Source organism: Cucumis melo, chromosome 9 (genome assembly GCF_025177605.1).
Source record: "Cucumis melo cultivar AY chromosome 9, USDA_Cmelo_AY_1.0, whole genome shotgun sequence".
Classification (NCBI taxonomy): domain Eukaryota; kingdom Viridiplantae; phylum Streptophyta; class Magnoliopsida; order Cucurbitales; family Cucurbitaceae; genus Cucumis; species Cucumis melo.
In genome coordinates, this window is record NC_066865.1 from 10,016,640 (window position 1) to 10,043,949 (window position 27,310).

Below are 27,310 nucleotides of genomic sequence, written 5' to 3' on the forward strand. Positions count from 1 at the left end.
ACCTAGACATATTAGGTTAAATTCCGGTATAATGGTTATGTTGGATGTTTCATCTAGACTTAGGATATGTTTAAGTTAGCCTAAATATGATCCTATTTTTTCTTGAGTACCCTTTAAAATCGTCTTAGAACACTTCAGCTAGAGAAAAGTAGCATACGTTTAGTTTCGACATCCCTAAGGGTTCACACCGTGAGGTCCATGCAGGGCTTTGGGTCATGCATAGGAGTAGACTCCCTTCAGAGAGTGTTTACATAGATCAATATCAAGGTAAATAGGGGAAGTAGTTCATAGTAAGTAGGTGAGGGATATGTGACAACACATCCCATGGTCTCTTCTATTGGGTTGCACTGTGAGATTTCTATAATGCGCCTGTTTGTCTACCCTGGAGCAACATAATTCCCTTCGAAGGACTGTATTATAGGATTCAGAGCACCATGAACTTCATACATGGATAGGGTCTCTTAGATAGTTTTCATATTGTCTTTCCACTTTTGGGAGCATAATGATTCTATCTCTAAGATCTGAAAATGGAGAGTTACACTTATAAGAATTATTAAGTTGTTAGTATATTCTTGACCGAAATAGCAGTAACTAAATGCTATGAGAATATGAGATATTCAAGAGTTAGCATTTGGTCAAGATTATCTTGGTTCAAAGGAGGAGTAATCGACTACCCTTTGGTAGAGGTTACTCTGAACCTTTGGAATATCGTTGCAAAACATAATAATGATAAGTACATTATTAATATTTACTAAAGTAATTGGTTCTTAAAGGATTGTAGCTTTTCACTAAATTTGGATATGTTTTATTTTCTAGCATGAATAGCTCAATAGTACAACTCTAAGCTTCTGAGAAACTTAATGGCGATAATTATACAACTTGAAAATCAAACCTAAATACTATAATAGTCTTAGATGATTTATGGTTTGTCTTAACTGAGGAACGTCCTCAAGCCCCAGCCTTGTTAATCAAAATATTCGGGAAGCATTTGATCGATGGGTTAAGGCTAATTAAAAAGCTCTTGTCTATATTCTTGCCAACATATTTGATGCTTTGGGAAAGAAACATGAATTATTAGCCAAAACTAAAGAGTTTATGCAACATTGAGGGAAATGTTTGGTCAGCCTTCATGGTCCCTCAGACACGAAGCTTTTAAGCACATTTACACCAAGAGAATGAAAGAAAGGACTACTGTTAGAGAAAATGTCCTGGACATAATGATGCACTTCAATATCGTTGAAGTAAATGGGAGATCTAAATTTGTTTAGATAGATATTTCATACTTAAAATTGTTTTGTATGCTTCTAAAATAGTTAAGAAATTTAATTAATATCTATCTCTTATATTTTAGAACATATATATAGAATATTTTTAAAAATATGAATGAAAGGTCCATTATTCTAGAAAAAGTATTCAGTTTTGTTCTACCACACTTAAAGAAAACTTATATAAGTTAAGACGAATTGGAGCAAAAATTTGTCTTCAATACTAAAATGTTTAGCATAAAAGAAAAAAAAAAAGGTTTCTTCTAATACCTACCTATAAATGGTATTTAAGATTCGATCACATAAATCTGAATATGATTGGGAGATTGGTTAAGAGTAGATCGACTTCTAAATTAGTTAGAAGATAACTCTTTACCTTCACGTGAGTCTTATCTTAAAAAGAATAATGACCAAAAGATCTTTTACCAGAAAAAGATCTCAAAACCAAAATACGATTAGAGCTCGTACATTTAGACCTCTTTGGAGCATTGAATGTCAAAGTTCAAAGAGGGTATGAATATTTCATCAATTTTGTTGATGATTATTCAAGGTTTGGTCATAATTTACCTATTGCATCACAAGTTTGTTTCTCTTGAAATGTTCAAAGATTATAAGGCTGAAGTCGAAATTCAATTAGGTAAAACTGTAAAAGGACACTTTGGTCAGATCGAGGTAGAGAGTATGTGGACTCAAGATTCCAAGACTATTCGATAGAGCACAGAATTCAATCACAATTCTCTGCACTTAGTACGTCTAAATAGAACGATGTATCAGAAGAAGAAACTAAGCCTTGTTGGACATTATTTGCTCTATAATGAGCTTTGCTCCTTGATCCTCAAGGAATAAGGAATTTGTATAGACAAATACCAGATTCTTAGAGGAAAATCTCACCATAAATCATTAAACCAAGTAGTAAATTAGTATTAGAATTTCCAAAGACGTTATAGATAAACCTAGTTCATCCACTAAAGTAGTTGATAGAACTAGGGAATCTGGTTAGTCACATCCTTCTCAAAAGTTGAGAGTGCCTCGAAGTAGTGGGAAGGTTGTTCATCAGCCTAACCGTTACCTGGTTTTATCGAAAATCAAATCGTCATACTTCATGATGGTTTAAGAGGATCCATTGACTTTATGAAAAAGTAATAAATGATGTAGATTATCTATCTAACGTCTAGAAATGACTAGCTATGCACTTTCAAATAAGAGATTTAAAAATAAGCAATGTGTTCTCAAGATCCAAATTGTTCGGAATGACAAGAACACAATACTAACTAGTTTCAAGCATTTCATATAAACAAAATGTTGCATATATATAAAATGCAGAATTTTAAAAGAGTTGGATTGTCATTAAGTATATTCTAAAATAGTTTAGAAATTTAAAAGACTATGTGCTCGTGTATAATGCTAAGGATCTAATCCTTATCAAATACACAAATTCTGATTTCTAAAAATGTTAGAAAGTCTGCATTGAAATCAATATTCACTCTAAATGGATGAATAATAGTGTGAAGAAGCGTATAGTTAAAGTGTACTACTTTATTTGGATAATTGTGCATCGTAGTGACGTTGTAGTAACCACGTTACTTGTTGGACAAATTCATGGCTGTTTAATTTGCAAAGTCCTTCACGACTAAAGTGTTTGAAGGTCACTTAAATAGTTTAGGTCTACGAAGTTTATGCACTAGGACTAGTGGGAGAATGTTTGGGTGTATGCTTTAGTTTGTTGTACTCATATGTTTATCGTACTCATATGAGTAATTCTCTTAATCATTTACCCTCATACGCGATCATTTAGCTTTCTATCTTCAAACGATCGTTTATATATATACCAAAATTACTAACTTTACTTTTATTAAATAAATAATAAAATAATATATATATATATATATATATATATATAGTTAATTCGGGTTGGGTTGGGTTGAATCGAATTTTTCAACCCCAACTCGAAAAACACCAAAATTTTCAACCAGCATAACCCACATTTTAAACTAATATAACCCAACCTATATAATATGGGTTGGATAGTTCGAGTTGTCAGGTTATTCGATAATTCTTACACCCCTAGCAGGTATGACGACATCACTCCATCTAATTCGTAAAAAAAACAATAAATTATAAAAATATCAGGACCACCATCAAAGATCAACATTACTCTAATTAAACAAAGCCTAGTAGTACAATATCCAAATACAAACTCTACATATGCCCAAATTACGTTTAAACTCTACAATTTCTAATAAGTCAAAATTCAAATATAATCTACAATTACATTTAAAATACATCTACATCAAGTTCCCAAACTTAAATAATCTAAATTTTCATTCCAAAGTATATCCAAAATTTATTTATACTTTAAAAATGTACAAAAATGCAATCATTAAAAATTGCAATCAATACATGAAGTCCTAATGTTTACATATCAATATACTAAAACAATACTATGAGTTCAAAGCTCTAAAATAGGTTCTTCAAACATGTGTGAATTAATTATATAATTTCAGACATTCCTACCCTTATGAAAATGATATATATAGTTTTAAGAAAATTAAATATCAAGCTATGTCTCGTAATCTTTTTAACCACACTGAAATAATTGGAGTATACCTTTAAATTTTAACTTTTTTGAAAGAAAGATTTGAATCTTTGTTGGTAGGAGAGAAATAGAAAAGAAACTTCTAATACTTTTCACAATCAAATGAGATACCTAAAGTCAATTAATTTCAAGAATTAGAGTTTAAGCATTATTCAACAAAATCGTATACTCGGTCTACGACTAGGTTAAGTTCAATAAAATTATATAAATATATTCCCACTGTGTAAACAAAAATATATGTAAAAAAGAGAGAATACATTCTCACTATAAAAACCAAATTCAACAAATTTAAAATAATCATATAAATATATTCCCATTACATAAACCTAAATATGCGTAAAAAAAATAGAAAATAAACATACCTTAGAACTACTAATCAATGAATGATGAATGGTGGGTGACAAGGAGGCGAAGGACGGCAGAAGCAACAGAGAAGGGGAGAGAGTGAGTTATTTTTATTTTATTTTATTTTATTTGTGAAACAAGGATGAAAAGAAGAATAGGATGCGCCTAGGGTTTTAAGATAGATGAAATAGTATATCTGGACCACAAACGCCCAACATGTCGGACAACACAAACAATATGGCAGCGTTGATTGCCACACATGATAGGCACCTAAGTCGAGTCGTCTATCGGGTCCATGACTTATCCTAGTCGTAGACTTAGCTACCTTATTTTTTTCTATAGTTTTTCGTCTACCCTATTTTTGATATTATTTTTTTAAATAACATTATTAGAAAAAATGTCATTTTTTAACAAAACATAATTAAAGTAATTATTAAAAATAATTAAGGGGAATTGTCAAAAATGACAAATTTGACAAAATATCTACTTTACATATAACAAAATTTCAAATTCTATCCATGGTAGATATTGATATACATTAATATGTTTCTATCAGTCATATTGATAGACAGTAATAGAAGTCTATCAGTGTGTATCATTGATAGAATCCAAATTTTTGCTATTTGTTGTAACTATTTTAGTTTATTTTACTATATTTAAAATTGTCCCAATAATGAAATTAATTACAAATACTGATATTTAACCACAATAATTTATATTAAATAGTTCATATAGGATAAAATATTAATGGTAAAGATAATAGTTGAAATTTATTATGTCACGCCCTGCCCCACAACGCGTCCTTACTCAGGTGGTGCAGCACGCAAACAAGACTTGAGCAGCTCTAGCGTCTCTGAGCGAAACACCAAAACACCCAATCTTCAAACATTTGAATCTTACACTTAACACTTATATTGAACTTGGACCTTTAGAACTACCAAGCGATAAGAAAACTCACATCGCAAGATAAATAAACAGCTCCTTTATTAACTTTGCAACATGCTTTCTATTACATAATACATGCTTTGTTAAGTACAAGAGTTGTTATACCCCATCCCGAATCACCTACATTTGACCTGAGAGACAATGTGAAGTCAATTGATATCGCTTCCATTCTAAATGATACCAACTATCTCTTAATCTCTAATCTTTAAATAAAATGCAAGTGAAAGCTAACATACATATCTTAACACAAACTACAGTGCAACCCCATTTATTAATAAGTTTTACATAAGTTTTATACAGACATATAATAACCCATATCTATATGATGATAGACTAAGTCTGGTACAATTAAAAGAAAAAAAATACAAAACTTCAAATAATAAGACACGTATAAAAGAAAAGACAAAACCCTTCAACAAACAGACAACAGTGAATCAGGCTTCAAGAACATAACCTATACTTGGAAAGTGAAAAAGCATTTCAGAAATTATGAGCTAAACGAGCCTATTGAGTGATAGGTTTTTAAACAGCATTTTATAAACCTTTTTAGCAATAAACATATACAATAACATGAATATTTTAACTTGGTAAATATTTTAGAAAACGGTAAATCAAATACTTGGTAAACTCTAAACCCTAAACTCAATACCAACTCTAAACCTCAAAGATGGACATCCTCAATCCCTTTTCATAAGAGGTAGGTATCCCTAACTCTAATCCTAGAGATAAGTGTCCTTAGCTCAAATTCCTTAGTGTCCTTTAACCTACCCCAAAGGGTTATTTGAGATATCTTGGATTAAATAAAATGCATAAAATCATATGCTTTGGAAACAGTGTTTCAAACCTTAACATAATCTTTTTGCGTAAAGCAAACCTTAAACATAATGATGCCTTGATAAACTCATTTTCTTACTAGCCTTAAAAATTTCTCAGCAATCATGCTTTAGCAAATACTTTAAGGTAAATCATATGCTTTAGAGATCATTCATAAATCAAATAGCTTTAACATTGAACTCAAATCATACTCTGAACAATAGCTTTGAGAAACATGATTCGAAATCACATAATAAATTCATTTTTCATCCATAGATACAAGCTTAGGTCCTTGGTCTATAAATTTTCACAATCTCTTCTTGACCTAAAATAATGGTAATTAAGTCCAATTAATTCCCCTTGATCATGAAACTAAAATATCAAAAATTAAATTAGAAATTTCAAAGACCACCAAAATGGCCTAAAACCAACCATTGACATGGGCCAACGTGCAAACATGGGCAAACAGGGGGTTTGGTGCATGCTAACCTCACATATGGCATGTGTCGAGCGCTCCACTTGGCCGTACACCTTGCATCTTGTGAGTCTCCTTACGCGCCTTTCGCGAGAAGGTCTTGCCGCATACCCCTTGACCGTGAGCCCAACACAGGCCACTTCGCACATCAATAAACTCTTCCTCCACCAACACACACACTCATCTCACCTAGCGAAGCTTGTCACTCGACTAGCCTCCAACACTGCCCATAAACTATTTTTCGTCCAAAAACTTAACTCCACTTTGAAAAGGCATAACTAAAAAAATACATAACTTTTTTAGAAAATCTTTCTTCTACAAAGTTACTTGTAATTGTCTTAACTTTCTTACCTCAAAATTCCAGCTCAGAACTCCAAGATTTGCGTTATTGACTTCTTAAAAGTGCACCTTGCTCAGTTTTCTTTGAAAATTACCTTTCTCTTTTTCTTCAGCTCAAACTTAACCTTTCTTGCCTTAAATTCGATCGATAACCCAATTATGGAAACTATACTCAATTTGTGAACTCTTGGAAGTTGTTTGACACAAAATGCATGCATAGATTGTGAGAAATCCTCTTCTAAAGTTACCTATTTATAGTACGGAAAACCGTAGAAATAAGAAATTCATGGATAGAAAAAATAAAATTAGCAAATTGTCAAAATATTTTGATTTATGGCAAAACTAACTGCCAGAATAATTTTTTCTTTTTTTTTTTGTTCGAATTTACTCCTCCACGGATGACAATTGTTCATATACAAATACAGAGTATTTTTTTAGATCAAAAAATTAAATAAAATATCACATATCACAAATACAGTGTATTTGTAAACACACTCACTTATAATAATTCTTAACTAAGTCAAAACATATTATATTATTCCAACAATCCTTAAAGATATGTCATTAGTTTCAATTTGTTATTTCCGTCAAAATAGCAAAATCGGATTACAAATAGAAAAATAACAAATTCCAAAAATATTTTGATTTATGGCAAAACCGACTACTAGATATTTTTTTTCAATTTTGTTTGCCTGAGTATACCCTTTACAAATACACTTATCAAAAAATCAAACAAAATGTCACAGAGTACGAATACAGTATATTTGTAAACACATTCACTTTTGGTAAATCTTAACTAAATAAAAAAATATTCTCTTGCTGTAGAAGATTTCACCAACATTCCCTAAAGATATGACTTTAGTTTCAGCATCCCTTAATTATTAGGATTTAAATCAATTAATTCACAATTTTTTATATTTCATATTATTTATCAAAAAGTTATTAAATAATACATATAACAAAATTTTAATAACAATTTGAATCTACAATTTATATCATCCCCAAAATCGTCGATTTGAATTCAAATTTTACATTGTATCCCTAAAATAACACAAAGATAAATTCAAACTATTTCACATTTTTTATTCTTCAAACTATTTATAAAAAAATAGACATAAATAATACATAATACATCATTGATATTTATTAATCTTTTGAGTTTAGAAATACATATCTCACCCTAAAATAGTTAGTTTTAATCTCAATTTTTAACCTTATTATTAAATCCAATTTTTATACTTTAATTTTAAATAGTTAGTTTGAATCTCTAAAATTATGCTAAAGATACTAAACATAAATTTGAATTATATTATCATCCCTAAAATAATGGTAAAATAACAAACTTCATTTACAACATTTTCTTCCCCAAATTTTCTTGATTTAACAATAATTTCATAAATAATACATAATAAGCAATTGTTATTTTTAATTCAAATTTTATACATTATCCCTAAAATGATGCAAATATATCTACAAGATTATGGGATTTGTTATATTTTAAACAATTTATTAATAATATTGGTAATTATTACAATTTCTTAAATGGCCTTAAATATGCCTCAATGGTGTTTTTGTAATTAATTGAATCTTCAAGAAAAGAAACATGAAAAGTAGGAAGAGGGGGCAGCTGAAAGTTGAAAAAACACAGTAGAGAGTTTTTTCTAGCAAAAAAGATTGATAGAGAACAGTGTAGTGTGACGGTTTCTGGTATTTCAACAAGAAGAGAGACGTTGGTCAATGAAGAGAAAGACGTTAGAGGTTTAGTCGTGGGTTTTTAGGCGAACAGAAATTTTACGCTGTTTACGGCAACTCCGACGTTCGTTTCAACAACTTCTCAACGTGTTTAACGACTTGTTTAACCATGGTTTTGGAGCCGTCAGAGGTTGGTTTAGCCATCAGAGAAAGATATTGGAGTTTCCACGTCAGCAGCAACAGGCTTTTTTAGTTGTGTTTGACAGCATCCCACGTTGGTCGTGAGTTTGTAGTGGGTTCTAACGTTTCAACGTCTATTAGAGTTGGGTTTAGTCGACTTTCACGGGTTTAACCGCAAGCAAGACAAAAATCCCAAAGTCTCCGGTCAAAAAAACCCACAAGAAAAAAATCCAAGTGATGGAAGGTTTGAAGGAGACGAGCTGGAAACTCCAATAGTTTTTGCAACTAATGAAAGTTTGATTTTGATGTGTTAATCATGTGTTGGGAGTTTGATTTTAATTATAGGGTATTTGTAGTTTCTTGAATAATTGTATTTAGGATTCAATTTTTTCAGTTAGGTAGGGCATTTAAGACATTATTCCAACAATTAGTTTTCCATATTTTTTTATTTTGCTGTTTTATCAATTTAAATAAAAAAATTCCATTTATCCAAAGTAAACCTTCTATTTTTCTATTCTTCTTGTCAACCCTTTATAGTAAGCCTTGCATCTTTATTGATACCACCTGCTTGTTGAAATTTAAGTTAAGCATGCAGTGGCCACCTGGACAACACCCAATCGACTTTCCTAGGTCGGCCGTAAACTAATAGCCTTGCCCAATTTCAATCAAAATTTCTAATGTTTCAACCATGCACCATGCTAACCTCTTTTCACATGGTTGTAAGCCTTCCTTACGTACACAAGTCTCCTCACCCCACCATTAGGCTGCCTAGCCTCCCCGCCTAGGCCTCTCAACGCCTTAATAACCTCATAAAGACAAGCTCTTCTCACGTAGAAGCACATTTACAGCCTATGACACCCTTTTAGAAGTTTTTCCTTGCCTGATGCTATTCGATTGAAACCTTAGCTACCTATTCATGTCTTCTCGCCTAATGTTATTCCATTCAAACCTTGGCTGCCTATTCATGTCTTCTCGCCTAGCCTTCCTCAGCACCAATAACCTTTCAAAGATAAGGTCCTCCTCGTCTACATGCATGTTTATCACCTCGTGACACTCCTTTAGAGGTTCTCCTCGCCCAAGCCACACACACACTTCTAACTTGGCTGCCTAGTATCGCTTTAGAGGTTATTTATCTTCTTGTTGGCCGCCCACCAAGCTGACTTGCCTACACATGGACTTAGCCAAAACTTTCACTATAATATCCTAACATCCAAATCTTATTAACCATCCTAACTTAGTTTTCCTTAGTTCCATCTACCACGACTCATTTTCAATGATAGTTATTGAGTCTTTTCTCAATCCTAACTCCAATCACAACCTAACCTTTCAAGTCCTTGAATAAACAAAAGTTTTTCCTAGGGTTCGAGTTCTACAAGAGATAATTAAAACTTCAGGCTTCCAATGTCTAGCATATAGCTTCTTAACAATCACTTAGAATGCTTGGCTTAACACCTTATTGCATAGCAACTTACCTTACATTCTTAACTCAGCTTCAGTGCCTTGTTGCCTAAGGAAGAGAAACTTAAAACGTAAGTCAAATACTTAGTGAGTGAGGTTTTAGAAGTTCTTTTTGGGCATATAACATGTAAATACATTTTCATAAATAGACTCATAACGTCTCATTTAAAATATAAAACACACATTAGCTTGTTCTTATTCTTTTTGCCAAGAACATAAATCATTCCCATGCATAGACTACTATGACGATTGCATCATCATCAGAATCCTTTGTAAGTTTTTAGTTGTATAAAAGTTGATGTACAAAATTACTTATTTGTTTCTTTTGTTGAGAAGATTTGTGTGGTTGTGGTTTTATTTTGATTATTAAGAATGAAACTGATATATGACATTTGAAACCGCATTTGGGTACCTTTTTCATTTGTTTTTTCCCTTTTAATCTTTTACAAAATTGAATACGTTTTTTTCTTCGGTTGGAAAATGATATATTTTTGATGTAGTTATAGGGTTTAATTTCTTTTTTTACTTTTATAATATTTCAACAAACTACCGGGTTGGTTTGGTATGACCCAAATATGGTTATTATAATAATAGTGCACTTTAATAGTCTCTTTTTTTAGTTCAAATTAAACTATTTTAGTTGAGGTTTAGAAAGTTAGTTAGTTTCATTTGCACACTTTAGTTTAAACTCAACAAATATTTATGTTTTATGTGTTGATTTGTTTAACATAAAGATTTTAGGTATGGATTGAATTTTTTCTTTTCATTATTACAAATAATAGTATGTTAATTAATTGTTAAATATCATAACAAAAATGTTAAATTTTGAAACATAACATAAAAAACAATTAAATTTATGACCTTGGACCAACAACTATTTTTACAAAAAAATATTACGATAGGAATCCTTTCGAGACCTTAAAGCATTTATTAGAAAAAGTAATAATTTAGTCCCAAAACTTTAGTTAGTAACAATTTAGGCCGGGTGTGTTTAGATAGAGTTTTAAAGTATTTAATTTTTCAAATGATTCATTTTAAGCTAAATTGAAATGTTTGACATCAGTTTGAAATAATTATTAAAAAATGAGATTATGAAATAAATCATTTTAGAGAAAACACATTTAACCAAAGTTTTGAATAAATGTTTATTTGGTGTTTAATAAGAAATTCCCTCCAAATATTTATTTTTCTTCCTCTATTTTTTTCTTTTCCTTTTTACTATATATTTTTCACTCTGTTGTTCTTTTTTAATTTTTTTTTAATTTTTAAATACTTCGAATATTTTTTCATTGTGCGTTCATATACATTTAAATATTGGGATTTATAAATGTTCTTTTTTAAGCCAAATCTACTTCGCCTTAACATCAATGAAAGAAATCATGATGACGTCAATGAAGAGCACGATCGTTTGGTTTGTGAAATAAAGATGAATGAAAAACATGATTGAATTGCACATCTTTTTGACTAGTTGATTACATTGTCTCGAAAAACTTATTATTTTATTTATATTTTGTTATTGAAAATCAATTATTTTTTTATAGTTATGTATTTACATTTCAATACATTTGTGCTTCTAAAATTGAATTGTCCAAAAAAATTAATACAAAAAAAAAAGAAATTAATATTTAGTTTGAAGAAACTAAAAAATTAATAATTTCAAGATAACGTTCCATTGATTTTAAAATATATTTTTGATAAAATATTCAAAATATATGTATTTGTTTATGAAATTAGTTCATATTGTCAAATAGTTTTTTAGTTAATTTGACCTAAGTATAAACATTATTAATATAGTACAAACCAAATATAATTTTGTATATAAACATTTATAAAGAGGTCAAATCAAATATTTAAGTGTGTAGATTTTAAACTCATTTTATAAAAAAGATTTTTTGAAAAATGTATTATTGAAAAGATATTTTTTTCATGAACAATCCAAACGGACTTTTAATTTTTGAATTTTTTGTTTTTGTGACAATTTAGTTCTTAAATTTTACAATGTAACAATTTAGTCATTTTACTCTAAAATTTGTAATAATTTTGTCAGAAATTAGTGTGAAAATTTAACAAAGTTTTTTACATAAATAATCAATAATGTAAAAGAAACTCGATAATTTTTTAAAATAAAAAATCATAAAATAATAAACATTGACATCAAATAATAATTAGAGACTAAATGGTTAGAAATGAAGTTAGAACATGAAATATGAAGAGACTCGTTAGACACCAACAAAGGAGGACTAAAGTGTCATTTCATTATTTTATTTTATTTATTTATTAACAAAAAGTGGTTTTTCAAATGGGATGGGATTGTGGACAAAGGAGACAAAAGATGACGTGTCGAAGTAATCTTGATTCATATAAAATTCTAAATCCACACTTTCATCTTTTAGGATTTTTTTACACATAATATTCAAATTATATTGTCAAAAATAGGAATAGGAAGGCACTAAAAGTATTGACAAGTTAAGGTAGCAAAGTCATGTACCTTTGTGTATACGATGATGAAAAGTTGTCGACATAGTACACGATTTAACATTGAGATGAGATACCACGTATACAACTACGTATGCACGTATTAATTACTAGTTTGGCAATGTTAATTTCTAGTTGTCCACCATGTACGAAGTTGTGTAGTAGATACACAATTTCAATGTCAAGTCGTATACCCAGTCCACAGCTTTGTGCTCTCAAAAACAAAAATCTTCTTACATATGCCTCCTTCATCTCCAACAAAAATACCTCTTTTCCTCTCCAACTAAACCTTCCGTGTCAACCGCCATCAATATTTTGGTTTTAATAGTATTGTATTTAATCAAATAGAATAATGTTGGAATGAGTTTTAATATTATTATATTTAATCGTACATAATAATTTTGTTCAAGACGTGTACCGTACCAATACTCGGTGCAATCCGATTTACCAGATTTAAGTTAAATGTGTGATCATGTATGGATGTAGAACATATTTTTTAACGAACAATAAGATGACTCAATGTTGTTGACACGGATCGAAGACGTATTCGATGTAGACAATAACGACTAGGCGAGAATGTTATAGAGAAAGATATGATCAACCATGTACAACCTCATTAGTTAAGTGTAATTCAAACTTTTAATTCATATGAATTTCTATTTTCAATTAAAAATCAAATGAAATTGCATTCTCATTTTCCCAAAAAATCGAGACAGAAGCTTAAGAAAAGAAGAATAAAATCGGAAGAGTTGTCTATTTTGAGCTAACAAGCAAAACCCTAGAAGCTTAAGCCTAAGAAGAAAAGAACAGTAGGAAAACAAAATATCAATTGGTATTGGTTTCATGAAAAATTGTTGTTGCAATTTAATTCATTTATATAGATTACATTGTCTAAAATATTTATGATTTCACTATTAAATAAATCATTAAAAAATATTAAAGAAAATTAAATTAATTAATTAAAAAATTAAACAATAAAATACTAAAGTCACGTACGTACAACATACATAACTGTGGTCTTAACATTTGATTAGTCTTCCATGTACATTGATGTAGTTAGCTATGTAGGCAGTGATTAGATTAAGCGATATTGTCTATCAGATACACGATTTTATTTCACATCAAAACTACCTAATTTTGATAATACTTTGATTTGGATCATAATTTAGTTTAGTATTATCCATCTAATGTTTTTTGGCTTAGAAAACAACATTAATCTTCAACTTTCTCCGATTTTTTGTTCATTTATTTTTCTCTCTCTCTCATTATCTCATCAAAATCTCTCTCTTGTTTTATAATTAACAATAAAATAAATGATTTTGTTTACGCATATGCTTAATTTAATTACATACTTTAAACAATTTTATTATTCCTCTACTTTTATTTCACTAAAAAGAAGAAAAAAAAACTGAAGATCACAAATTAATGATTTTTAATATGTACTGTGAATGGAGATAAAAATATATAATCTTTTAATAAACATATGTTAAATAGTCTGTAATTAAATTATAGCCATAAAAAATCAATAATAATAATAATGTAGCTTTCTTTGGCATACTTATCGCCATTTGAGATTGTGTTATCGAAGGAATAAAGTAGATTTTATTCATTTTAATTATTAAATAAGTATCTGCATTATTTATCTTCTTATCTTTTTCTTTAAATTAAAACCCATACTTCAAGTTTTACGTCTCAACCTCTAACATCCCATTGTCTTGTAATTTTCGGTTCTTGAAAGAGTTTCAAAAGCTCAACCAAATCTGATGTGATCTCACTCAAAAACATGTTTCTAGACGAATTACAAACTTTTTTCGAAAAAAGAAAAAGGAAAATCGAAATAAATTAATTTTAAAGTTAGCTAGAATGAGAATACATATGTATCTTAACCAAATCTCTAAATCCTTGCGTATATTGGAAATTGGCTAATAGACAAAGGTCTGTGATTAAACAAATAATTCTGCTTTCCAAATACCATCAAACATATTGGCAGTTTAGTTAATTTTCTTTAAAAAAAAAAAAAAAATTCCTGAATAGATTCCAAATCTGATTTCCAAATTACCATTTCTTTTTTTAATTTCTCAACGAAAATTGTATAAATGCATCTCGAAGATTAAATTAAATTCATAAGTTCATAAATTTACTTAATAAATATGGAAATCCAACAAGAATTTTTTTCGGAAAAAAAAAAAAAAAGCCAATGAGTAAATGGGTGTTAGTCTATCTAAAATAGACCTAGTGAAAGGGATTTGATTGATACATTGTGGGGCTATAAAAGAGATAAGCCATAATAAATGGATATATATATATATATATATATATATATATGGAATTACTGAATAAACAAGGAAAAATGATATCAGTGAGAGAGAGAGAGAGAGAAAAATGTGACTAAATTAGAATGAGTGCTCAAAATAGTATACTTTAAGCTCTATCCGACGAAAAGAGAGAAATTTTGGATTATGGGACTTATGAGTATGTCTTTTTGATTGGCTAATAATAATAATAACATATTGTGATATTTTTTTCAAATTTTAATCATCACTTCTATAAGTTGATTTTTACAATCAATAGTTATTTCTGAATAATAATTACTCTGTCCATTTTGCATATGCTTATACTAATTCATAATTGGATTTGAAATTAGAAGTTGGATTATTTTATCCTTAAATACAGTCTAGTAATGTTTTTGCGAATTTAACTTGAAGATTTGAAATTTTGGGAATTTAAAATCATTCAATATTTATATCTAATCTAAAGAAGTATTATAATTTAACTTTGACTTTTAAAGGTTTTTTTTTTTTTTTTCACTAATTTTGAATTCTCAACAATTTATATCCAAATTGGTTTTAAAAGAGGTTTACTAAATATAGTGAGGTTTAATTTCTTCTCTAGTTTGGTTGAAAGCTTTGTGAGAATAGTATATGTAAGCTTAATATGTCATCGTATATAAACTAGGCCCTTAATTAGTCCACAATAATATTCGTATGTTGTTTTCATTTAAATATAAAAATTATTGGATGTAGATTTCAAATCCAAAAGAAGAAAAAAGGAGAAGAAGACTTAGATTTCACTGTGAGCAAGTCAATTTTTAGTTTAAATAAGAACTTATATAAGAGGAAAAAAATTATGGATACCCAAAAAGATACTTACCCTGAATTAACTAAATTAAGTCAACTTTGTGTACAAAAATTAATGTCATCAACTTGACAAATTGAGCCATAAAGTTAGATGCAATAAATTACTAAAAATCCAGCCAATATTCAGACCTAAATATAGCCATAAAAGAGGCCTAAATCAACTAGAAAAAAAGAATCCAAATCCAGGAAAAAAAAAAAAAGAAAAAGGCATAAATCAGAAACCAACACACTCAAATTAAATATTCGAAACAACTAATAAATTCCTGGTCGTGATTTAGCTAAAAAACTGTGTACACCCAATTCACCAAAAATATTAAGTTTTCTTGATCTCCCTAAATATATTTCTTTGAATTTCTAAATTTTCAAAAACCGAAAAAACATGGTAAATGATAAAACTGTTAAAATATTTAGAAAAATATAACAAAATTTAAATTATATAAATGACTAATATTGATAGATTTTGATGGATGAAAATTTTGTTATATTCCAAAAATATTTGGATTAATTATATTAAATTTGAAAAGGTTGTAAGGTAGAATTATTAAAAGTTTGCGTAAGGGCTATTGGGTTTAAATCTAAAATTAATCAAAATCAATTTAAATTGGGAATTTAAAGTGAAGAAAAATCTAAAATGGAATATAGTGGATGCGGTCTACGGTTTTGAAAAAAACCACGCGGGTTGATAGCAGAAATATTTCGTATAAAAAAATATAAATATTTAGAGTGGAATAAGTCAATGGTCAATACCATACAATATTACATTACAAAATATATAGATATACTACAAAAATACATGTTTTTTCCTTCCAATTGGATGGGAATCTCGCAACCCCCATTGGGCCCACTAAAACAACTATTTTCCATATATATCCCAATTTTTCCCCCTCCCATTACACTCACTCTTCCGTACACTTGAGATTAACGTTCCATTGCCCTCGCTCACTCCCTACCCTGCCCTACTCTCCCCATCTCCACCCTCCATTTCTCTGACTTTTACCAATCAAATGCTTCCATAATTTTTTCATATCTATCCCAACTTGGGTTTAGGGTACTTCTAGTTCTAGTTGGGAAATTCATAAATTTTTGTTTTCAAAAAATAAAATGAAAAGTTGGAGCGGTCAATGTTGTATAAGACAAATTGGTGAATGAAAAGGACGAATCAAATCATGCCAGATCAGACTTATGGGTCATTTATGGGTTTAGGAAGTTTCTTGTTGGGTGTGCTCTCTCTATTTCCACCTCCCTTTATCCTCTTCATGTTCCTTCTCTTTTTTTTTTTTTTCTTTTGTAAACATTTTAGCAACTTGTCTACAATATTTATCACATAATTACCATGATGTGGAAATCCATACCTACCTTGCATAATTGCTACACTCACACGTCTTTTCAAGTCTGGACTCCGGACACACGTTTTTTTTTTTTTTTTTCTTAATAATCTTGGTTTCTTATACTTGGAATTTGAAGTAAAAGGGGGAAAAAGATACATTAGGCTGTGAAAATGTGAAAAATGGAGGAAAAGATGAAATTTGGTATGCATAAGGTTTAGGTATTTAGGGAATATTAGTGAAATATAAAAAAGAGAGAGATGAAATGCACAAGTGGGTAATGTATATCCATGAATTGGATTCATTCAATATAATGTTGGTTGTGAAGGGAGAGATTTTGTGTTCAGTTTAGGCCCACATGAGCGCCCATATCTCATTATCTTTCCACATAGTGGGAGTGGAGTGGGAGTTGTGTTCCTTTGGTTTTCTCTCCCATTAGAAATATATATATATATACTCACAATCAACTGTTGCATTGTTGGAAATTCAAAATATATAAGTTTAATAGTCTCCGTTGTAATATGTTAAAAAAAAAAAAAAACATAAAATCTTAAGAGTGTCAGATTATAAATAATGTATGATAGAGAGAAGGTTAACTATGTTAATGTGAAAAGTGGTTGGTGTTATGGGGGAGAAGAGATGGAGAAGAAACAATAATAGGGGGAAGAATTTGATATGAGATAAGAGATATAGAGATAGAACAAACATATAAACAAAAGGAAAAGGAAAAGAAAAAGGGTTTGTGTGTGTAGTAAAAGGCAAGGGAGGGAGAAAAGGGGATGGGAGAAGAGGAGTGGCAGCAGAGTTCAGGGGGGATGAATTTGTAAAACTCACACAAATGCCCTAATTAAGGTCCACACTCATGTGAATCCCCGTCCAACTTGCCTCTTCCTCTGGGCCCCACTTTCTCTCTCTATTCCCATTTTTCTTTCCCTAACCAAAACCACCACCCTTTTAACTGTAATTCCTTTTTTCTTTTCTTATGTTGCATTTGCCTCAAAATTATATATTTGCTGCCTTTCATCCTATTCATTCCTTTTCAATAATTCAAACAATTACAACTATACAACACATTATCAACATATTTTTTTCCCCTCATTTTTTAAGTTAGAAAAACAATATTTTTGGCAAATGGGTGTTTCTTATTAAAAAAAAAAACTATTGCTTAAGGCTTCTTAATTATTCTATAACTTTATCTCTCAACTTTGTATTTATAGAAACCTCAAAACCCACGTAGGATATTAAATTTGTGTTAATAAGAAAAAGAGTGAGAAATGTAAAAACAAGGGGGAGATTTGAAGATCCGCCATGAAACCAACGTAATGATAATAATAATAATAACAACAACATTTAATTATTATAAAAAAATTAAAATAAAATTTTTGAATTGTTATTATTATTATAATATTATATATGTTCCCCTTTCCTCATGCCCCTAAATCAAAATGTCACTCCGCATGAATCTTCCTATACTTACTGACCCCTAGGCCAAATATTATATTTTAAATACAGTTCTCTCTCTCTCTGTTTATCTCTAAGTTGACCCACCTCACCCACATACCCATATCTCCCACACCCATAATAATTGGATTCCATCCCCCCATCTTATTTATTTATTTTTATTCATTTCATTATTTAATTTAAAGAAAAATAAATAAAGGTACTAAGTTGCTATATATATTCCATCCCCCTGAAACCCTCAATTTCCATTCATTTCAATCCAAACCCCAAATCTCTTTCTTATTTCCTCTTTTCTTCCATTTCTCTCCCTTATAAACTCGATTTCAAAATCCAAATTAATTTTATAAAAATAAAAAAAAACTAATGGAAGCAAGCTCTATAGACGAAAGCACCGCCAGTGACTCCACCTCCATTTCTCCCGTCACCCCATTACTCTTCCACTCATCGCCGTCGGCTACGGCGGAAGCAGAATCCCGTAAACTTCCATCTTCCCGTTTCAAAGGAGTTGTCCCTCAGCCCAACGGCCGATGGGGTGCTCAGATTTACGAGAAACACCAAAGAGTGTGGCTCGGCACTTTCAACGAAGAAAACGACGCCGCCAAGGCTTACGACATCGCCGCCCTCCGCTTCCGTGGACGCGATGCTGTCACCAACTTCAAACCCTCCCTCAACCACGACCACGACCACGCCCTCGAGGCCGACTTCCTCAACTCCCATTCAAAGTTGGAGATCGTGGACATGCTCCGTAAACATACCTACAATGAGGAGCTCCAACAGAGCAAGCGGCACCAGCGGGGGGCGATGGCAGTTGATTCGGGGTCGTTCCCCCATTACTCGGGGTCGGGGTCGGGGTCGGATTCAAAGAGAGAAGTGCTGTTTGAGAAAACGGTGACGCCAAGTGACGTGGGGAAGTTGAACCGGCTGGTGATTCCGAAGCAACACGCGGAGAAGAATTTCCCTATGGAAGAGGGAGTGGTTTCGGGGAAGGGAATGCTTTTGAATTTTGAGGATATGGGAGGGAAGGTTTGGCGGTTCCGGTACTCGTATTGGAACAGCAGCCAGAGCTATGTGTTGACCAAAGGATGGAGCAGATTCGTCAAAGATAACACTCTCAGAGCTGGAGATGTGGTTCGGTTTCTCCGCTCTACTGGACCAGATAAGCAGCTTTACATTCATGCTAACCCAATCAATGCACCGGGAATTAAACCAGTTCATGTTGTGAAGCTTTTTGGAGTCAATATTTTGCAACTGCCGGTGGGGAAGACAGAAGGGGCATTCTTGGAATTACAACAACCTACCAAGAAGCAAAGAGTAATCAAACCTTTGTAACACATATTCAATTTAATTACCTTCTTCTTTTTTCCTTTTTTGCCGAGTTGCGCAACCTGACTTGTATTAACCCAAAACAAAACAATAACATTTTTTTTTTTTTTTAATCTCTTTAGTTATGCGTTTTAATTTTCTTAATTAATTACTTTGTATTTTTACCCTTTTTTTAACCATTAAATTTATCATCTTCCTTTTTCCAAAATTTGAGATGTTATTAAATGTTAATTAATGGCTGCAAATGGATCTAAAATATATTATCCAAATGGTTAGATATTTTATGGACTTGGAATACCCTTGTCAATCCATGTATTGGATCAACCAATAAGTGCACGTTAACTACTTAATTAGCTAAAAGTATATGTCTTAGGATGTATCATTTTGTTTCAAAAGTCAAATTTTTATTGTTCAACTAATAGCAATAATAAGAATAATGAGACCACGTTTATTACTTTTCTAGCATCAAAAGTTTTTTTTTTTTTTTTTTCTCTTTTTTTCTTGTTATTCCTGTTCCTTACATTAAACTTTTATTTTAAAAGTCAAAAGTTTAAATTGCAATCTGTTGGATGAGAATATATAGTCTACCTCTTAAAAACTACCTAATCTAATGTAAGGGCTTCATAAAAAAAATATACAAACAATTAATAGAAATGATATGAAATTAATTGAAGTTCAGGTAAATTAATTAAAAACATTATCGAAAGATAACACCCAAATCTTACGAAATCAATACATTTTAAAATATCCATATTTCCGTATTTTAATAATAACTGTCTTAGTTTCATATTTTAGGGGTTACTTTCAAATACAGAAAAATAAAACCACAACTTTTATAAAATATAACTAATTTTAGAATATATTAACGATAGACACTAATAAATATTGATACGCTTTTTTCAATGTCTATTAGTGACATTGGTAGATGTTAATAGAAGTGTATCTATATCTATTTATTTATATCTATCATCGATAGATTCTATATTTATTAATAGTTGTTTGACGTCGTTACAGTCAATTTTCCTTTTTAAAGTCCTTTAATAATAAATAATGTCTAAGAAAATGTAATTTCTAAACCAAAAAAAGATGTAGTTTTCAAAAATCTCATAAATTCTTGAATGCATTTTTCTCCATCCATCTAAAATATTCTTAATTTCTTGATATAACTAGTACATACATGCTAAAGTTCTATTTGAGATTATTTTAGTTCTTAAAATACATAGTTCTACTGTGCTTTAAAAAACTAAATTGGCATATTGAGCAAATTTGTACTTAAATTTTAAATTTAAAATACTTGTTACATAAAAAAAAGTTTGTAACAACGTTTACTAGCAGTCTTGTTTGTGATTTCTAATGATCGAGTAAGGTATACTATTTAATTTAGGGGTCTTTTAAAAAATATAAAAAAGCGGCAAAATATTTACACTTTATAGAATAATTCCAAAAATAGAAAAAACTTAGAGGCCCACCGTAAAAAATACCAAAAATGTCTCGTCAACAACGCGTGCGTAATATATTTGTGATCGTTTAGATATTTGCAATTATTTAGATTTGGCTATTATTTGGTATACGATCGTTTAAATATGGCTACAATTTATTTTTCAATTCTATGCGTTTAATTTTGTTACATAATCGTTTAATTTGGGTACGTTTAAATTTGGTTATATTGTTTAGATTTGATCGTTTAGATTTGGATTTGGCTATTGTTTGGTACACGATCGTTTAGATATGGCTATAATTTATTTTTTCAATTCTATCGTTTAATTTTGTTACACGATCGTTTAATTTGGTTACGTTAAAATTTTGTTAATTTTTTTTTCAAATCTTGGTACCTTTAGATTTGGCTAAACGATTTTTTAAAATTATTTTACTACACGATCGTTTATTTTTTTTATACGATCGTTTAGATCTGTCTACACGATCGTTTAGATTTGGCTAAACGCTTTTTTAAAATTCTTTTGCTACACGATCTTTTATTTTTTTTTATACGATCGTTTAGATTTGGCTAAATGATTTTTTAAATTCTTTTGGTACACGATCGTTTAGATTTGTCTATCGATGATTTATTTTTTTTACACGATCTTTTACATTTGACTACTCCAATCTGAATGATTTTTTTCAAGATTTTTTATACACAATTTTTTAAATTTGCTATTTTTTTGTACACGGTTGTTTAGATTTGGTTATACAAATTCAAAGGACGTAAAAAAAAAAAAGAGAAAAAGAAGAAAGATAATGAAAAAAATTACAGAGAAAAAAAAAAGAAGAAAGACGATGGAAAGATTAAAAGACATAAAAAAGAATCAGAAAAGAAGAAAGATGAAGTAAATACTAAACGATGTAAAAAAGAATAAAAAAAGAAGAATAGAAATTGAAAGAAATCGTAAAATCAGAAAAGAAGAAAGACGATGGAAAGAAATCGCACCGAAAAAAAAGAAGAAAAGAAGAAAGACGATGGAAAGATTTAACGACATAAAAAAAATTAAAAAATAAGAAAGATTATGGAAAGAAATTGCAGAAAAAAGCAAAAAGAAAAAAAAAGATAATGAAAGAAACCGCAGGAGGAAGAATATGAAAGAAATCGTAGGAGGAAGAATATGAAAGAAATCGCAAGAGAAAGAAGACGATCTCATCGCGAGGAAGAGAAAAAGATGGAAGGGCAAACCTGAAATATTTAAAAAATGGCTAACTTCATGGGTTTTGTTACACTGGTTGTAAATAGTTTGGTATTTTGTTACATCTACGTAAGTTTCCTTTTAATTTATTCATATGTTATTGTTTAATTTATGAATTTTATAATTTAAATATTTATAACTTTTGTCGTTTATATTAAAGTTATTTATTTTTATTTATTTAAATTAGATGATCAAAAAGCGTAAAGATGACCTTTCACACGCTCACAAATGTCACATAGATAGCTCAGACAATAACGTTGACAAAGAGTCACCAACAAGCAAAAGTAAAGAAAGGAAACACAAAACTTGGTAACCCGGTTCGGTGAAATACCAACTACGTCTAGGGGCAGAGTGCTAAAAAAAAAAAAATAATCCACTAATATCACAAGCAAATTACAATGGAATACTTATCTATAATAGCCACTACAGACTATAGTGATTCCCTTAGAGCTAAACTAAATAAGCTTACCCAGTCTCCCCGACTACAAAAAAAAGGTATTTTCAGGTGCATGAAATTGTCAAAAATAAACAAATAAATAAATAAAAGTTAAAAAACGCATAGGGCATCGTCGAGAGTTTGGTTGGGATATCCTCATCGAGAGACCATCACTCAACACGTGAATATCAATTGTCGAGAGTTAAAAGGATAGCTTCGGATGCCCATATACAATGTTGGGAATTATGGGGATCTCCCAACTGGTGTAAATTGGTTATTGAGAGTTCTATGGATCTCCCGACGATATCAAATTCCATTGAGAGTTTGATAATTTTTTTTTTTAAATTACCTTCCATTATTACTTTTATTTATTTTTTAGGGAAACTATAAATAGAAAAAAACTTCGTAAAAATAGAAAAATTTTATTTTAATTATAAAAGTCGCAAAAAACAAAAAAAATGGAATAATAAATAGTTAGAAATAGGACTTAAATATCCCTACTCTAATACAAATGTGAAAACAAAAATAAACCCTAATTAAGAACCACATCCCAAAACAACATCAAATGATAACTTTTTTAATTTTTGTCAAAAACAAAACCCAAAACTTCATACAAAACCCTAAATGCCCTTTTAAATCGTTTCGTTTTCTTCATCTCCATTGAGAATCAACGCCAACCTCCTAAAAACATACATCCACAGAGCCGGAATCATTGAAAACCAGTGACGACGATGTATATTACAAACCATCGACAAACGCCACAGAACTCCGCCTCTCTGTCATTCACCATTTTCTGCAAAATCATGATTTGAAAACATTCTCTTCTCTTCTACCCTACAATCTAATAGAAACGTTTTTTTCGCCGCTTTCTGCAAAATCACAATTTGAAAATATTCTCTTCTCTTCTATCTACAATCATCAATTATAAAAATGGGAGAAAAATAAAAACTTTCCTAAGAGTTTGAATTTTATTTAAGAAATATGACAATTTCCAAACTAGTCAAAATAGATAAATAAAACTGAATCTAATATAACAACAAAATATTTATTGTTTTATAAAGTTATTTAATGAAATATTTTGATATTTCTGAAAAATAAATTAAATACAAGCTTATTAAAGATAGATATAATTAGTCTAATACAAGAAAAATGAAAATAATAAAAAGGAATAAGATATTTTGGAAACTTTATTAAACATATATTTTTTTCGGAATCTTAAAAAAAATAATTATTGATTAGCTAAAGAGGTCTTTTAAAAAATATAACAAAGCGACAAAATATTTACGCTCTATAGAACATTTTCGAAAACGGAAAAAGCCCACAGGCCCACAGTGAAAAATACTAAAAATACCCTATCAACAATGCTATCAACAATGTGCATAATATATTTGGTATACGACTATTTATATTTGACTATTGTTTGGTACACGATCGTTTAGATTTGATTGTCTAGATTTGGGTAGCCAAATCTAAACGATTTTATTTGTAAGTTTTTTGGTACATGATCGTTTATATTTTGCTAAATGATTTATTTCAAGATTCTTTTGGTACACAATCGTTTAAATTTGGCTACACAATTGTCTATTTTTTGGACACGAATCTAAACGATTTTTTAAAGATTTTTTGGTACACGATCATTTAGATTTGACTATTTTTTGTACACGATCGTTTAGATTTGACTATCCAAATCTAAATGATTTTTCTAAACTATTCTTTTTTTATTTTTTTTTCAAACTATTATTTGGTTGTTCAAGATCGTGAACTAAATATAAAAGATTTTGAACAAACAAATAACAGTTTGGAAAAAAAAAGGTAGATCTTTTATATTTGGTACACGATCTTGAATCAAATAACAGTTTGAAAAAATAAAAAAAAAAAAGAAGAGAAGAAAGACGATGGAAAGAAAAAAAATCACAAAAGAGGAAGAGAAGTAAGACGGTGAAAAGGAAGGGTAAACCACCTTCATGGGCTTTTTCATTTTGTTATATGGGTTGTAAATATTTTGGTCGTTTTTTATATTTATGAAAAATTTTCTTAGTTGAATATATATTTTATAATTTTTTGAGAATAAATATATAAACATTTATTAAAGATAAAAGTTCAATTAGGATATAATTTTATTAAATAAATATATAAACATTTATTAGATACAAAGGTTCAGTTAGGATAACTAATTGTAGATATTATGGATAGAAATTAATATAGAAAAGATTTGGTTTAATATTCTCCCACAAATAAATCTAAGATTCAGTTAAGATCTAACACAATATTCGAGTTTGAAAAATACACTTTAATCTAAAAACCTTACAAATGTCTGATACTTTAATACATTATACATGAAAATCATAACATACCACAGAATAAGGACAAGGCAAAAATAAAAAAGGTGCGCGTTAGGGAATTTGCTATAAAACTTATTAATTCCGTCTTTTTGCTATAATTTCAACTGACCATCCAAATTTTGTCATTCCATCCCCCCTCCCTCTCTCCCTCCCTTTTATCTTTATAAATTAAGCAAATTGTATTCTTACTTTAGAATCAAACGTGTATCATGACAATTACAGTATCAAAAGTTTCATCTCATAATTGAAATTTTGTAATTCATTACATAAAACATTTAGTTATGCCTAATACAATGAAATATAAGATTCACCACGTTTTAGAAATTAAAGTAATGAATATAAAATTCAAAGGCTAGTTAGTGAGTTGTCCTCAACATCCATATGCAAAACTTTATTCTATCTACCTACAAAAATACACCAACAAAAAAATAACTTATATAAGATGGAGTCATTCACCATATTCTTCCAAAGTATTAATTAATAGACATAAGAGAATCTTGAATGTAGCCTTGAAGATATATATATAAGTTGTTCCGTGAAAACTTTTCCTGTGTATCTATCATGTCCCGCCCCAAAAGTCACTCTATGTGACCAAGTGGAGACGTGACCACTTAGAAATCCTATGCAAATCTCTCCGTGAAATAGCACGCATAATGCCTAGAAGTGGAATAAATACAACCAACAACTTAACACGGGATAAGGACTCGATTAGAAATACGAATACTTCATTGTTAATGGATAAAAGAGTACATTTATCACAAGTACAAAGATCTTTCAACTAACAATATACATAAACTTAAAACAATAGTTTGACTCTTCTCACCTAGTTTTTACATGCTACGTAAGTTGGCAATGGCCACTACCAAGATGATGCTACAAATGTATGACACGTTAGACGATCAGGATGACAAGACAAAAACTAGATGTTCCTTGCTACCTAGGGAGGGGAGATAAAATAAAACATTTGAAAGATTCGACAAAAACGTCTAGTGAGTGGGGTCTTTTATTGATGAAAAAACGTGCATGGTAATAGAAGGAGACTCTAAAATGGAAGGCATATTGAGCCAACACTTATGAGATGCTCTTAGCTACACAGATCTAAGGATAATCTTGTGTGAACAAGAGTTTATAGTTGTTGGGTTTTATGTCCTAAAACTCGTAGATAGTAAATATAATCAATTGATTGCCATTAATAAAGTGTTTTATTATTATAATTTCAATAATTGTTATTGATTATATTATTAGTTTTGTCTTAATAACCTAAATCCAATAAACTAACATCCTAAGCTGTTTGATGAGTCTTGAACAGTATGTAGAGACATACGGGGATCAATGTTCAAGATCAGCTTAAAGAGTCTATAATATAGGGTTAAGGTTGGGTACCTTATCCTGTTAACACTATGGATACGGTTCACTTTGTATTTGATACAAACACATTGATCTAATGTGTTCATGTATGCGACATGCGGTGAGGGTATCCTATGCAATGAGTTTGCACAGGACTGGACCACGAAATAGTAATCACTAGATTAACTCCGTTAACTAGTTGGATTTCTATTTCATTAGAATGACCTAGGTGACTTAGTCTTAATCCTGAGTGTATTATGAACTCTTGTTTGCGAGGGATTGTCCTTTGATTTGTACGGGTGAGAGTGACCAAATTGCCGACTCAATATGCTTATCATTTTGGGGACAAGACCGAGTGGGGAGCTGGGAACATAATCACACAAGATGGAATTCACTCCTTCCCACCTTTAGGGTAAGTAGATAAGTGTTCCCTTAAATGGTGTCTCCGGGACTTGAACAAAGGGCCCTACCCTCTCTATGGCATGAGAGGGGTTTCTGTTTAGTGGTTGGACCATAAACAGGTTGTTCATTAGAGGAGCACTGGTATTTAAGGACTAGAGGTAACCTAGGGGTAAAACGGTAATTTGACCCAACTGGTGTTACGAACACTTGTGAAGGACTAACTTACTGGTATTAGTCTATATCCGTTGACACAGAAATATATCTACAGTGAGACGAGTT

At 30.2% G+C, this 27,310-nt stretch overlaps 1 protein-coding gene and 1 long non-coding RNA gene across 2 annotated transcripts; one reads left to right on the forward strand and one right to left on the reverse strand.

Moving 5' to 3' along the window:
* Nucleotides 1-2,055: 2,055 nt before the first annotated feature.
* LOC127150824 (uncharacterized) lies at nucleotides 2,056-4,378 on the reverse strand. Its single transcript, XR_007823414.1, has 2 exons — nucleotides 4,224-4,378; nucleotides 2,056-2,334 (listed from the first exon to the last, which is right to left on the reverse strand). It is a non-coding gene; the product is annotated as an uncharacterized LOC127150824 (long non-coding RNA).
* Nucleotides 4,379-18,742: 14,364 nt separating this feature from the next.
* LOC103503374 (AP2/ERF and B3 domain-containing transcription factor RAV1-like) lies at nucleotides 18,743-19,942 on the forward strand. The gene has a single exon (XM_008467551.2). It carries the CDS (start codon nucleotides 18,870-18,872, stop codon nucleotides 19,833-19,835), a length of 966 nt encoding a protein of 321 aa, XP_008465773.1. The 5' UTR covers nucleotides 18,743-18,869; the 3' UTR covers nucleotides 19,836-19,942.
* The last annotated feature ends 7,368 nt before the right edge of the window (nucleotides 19,943-27,310 follow it).

Coding starts and splice junctions, on each gene's coding strand:
- LOC103503374 (XM_008467551.2), top strand. CDS start 18,870: ATGGAAGCAAGCTCTATAGACGAAAGCACCGCCAGTGACTCCACCTCC.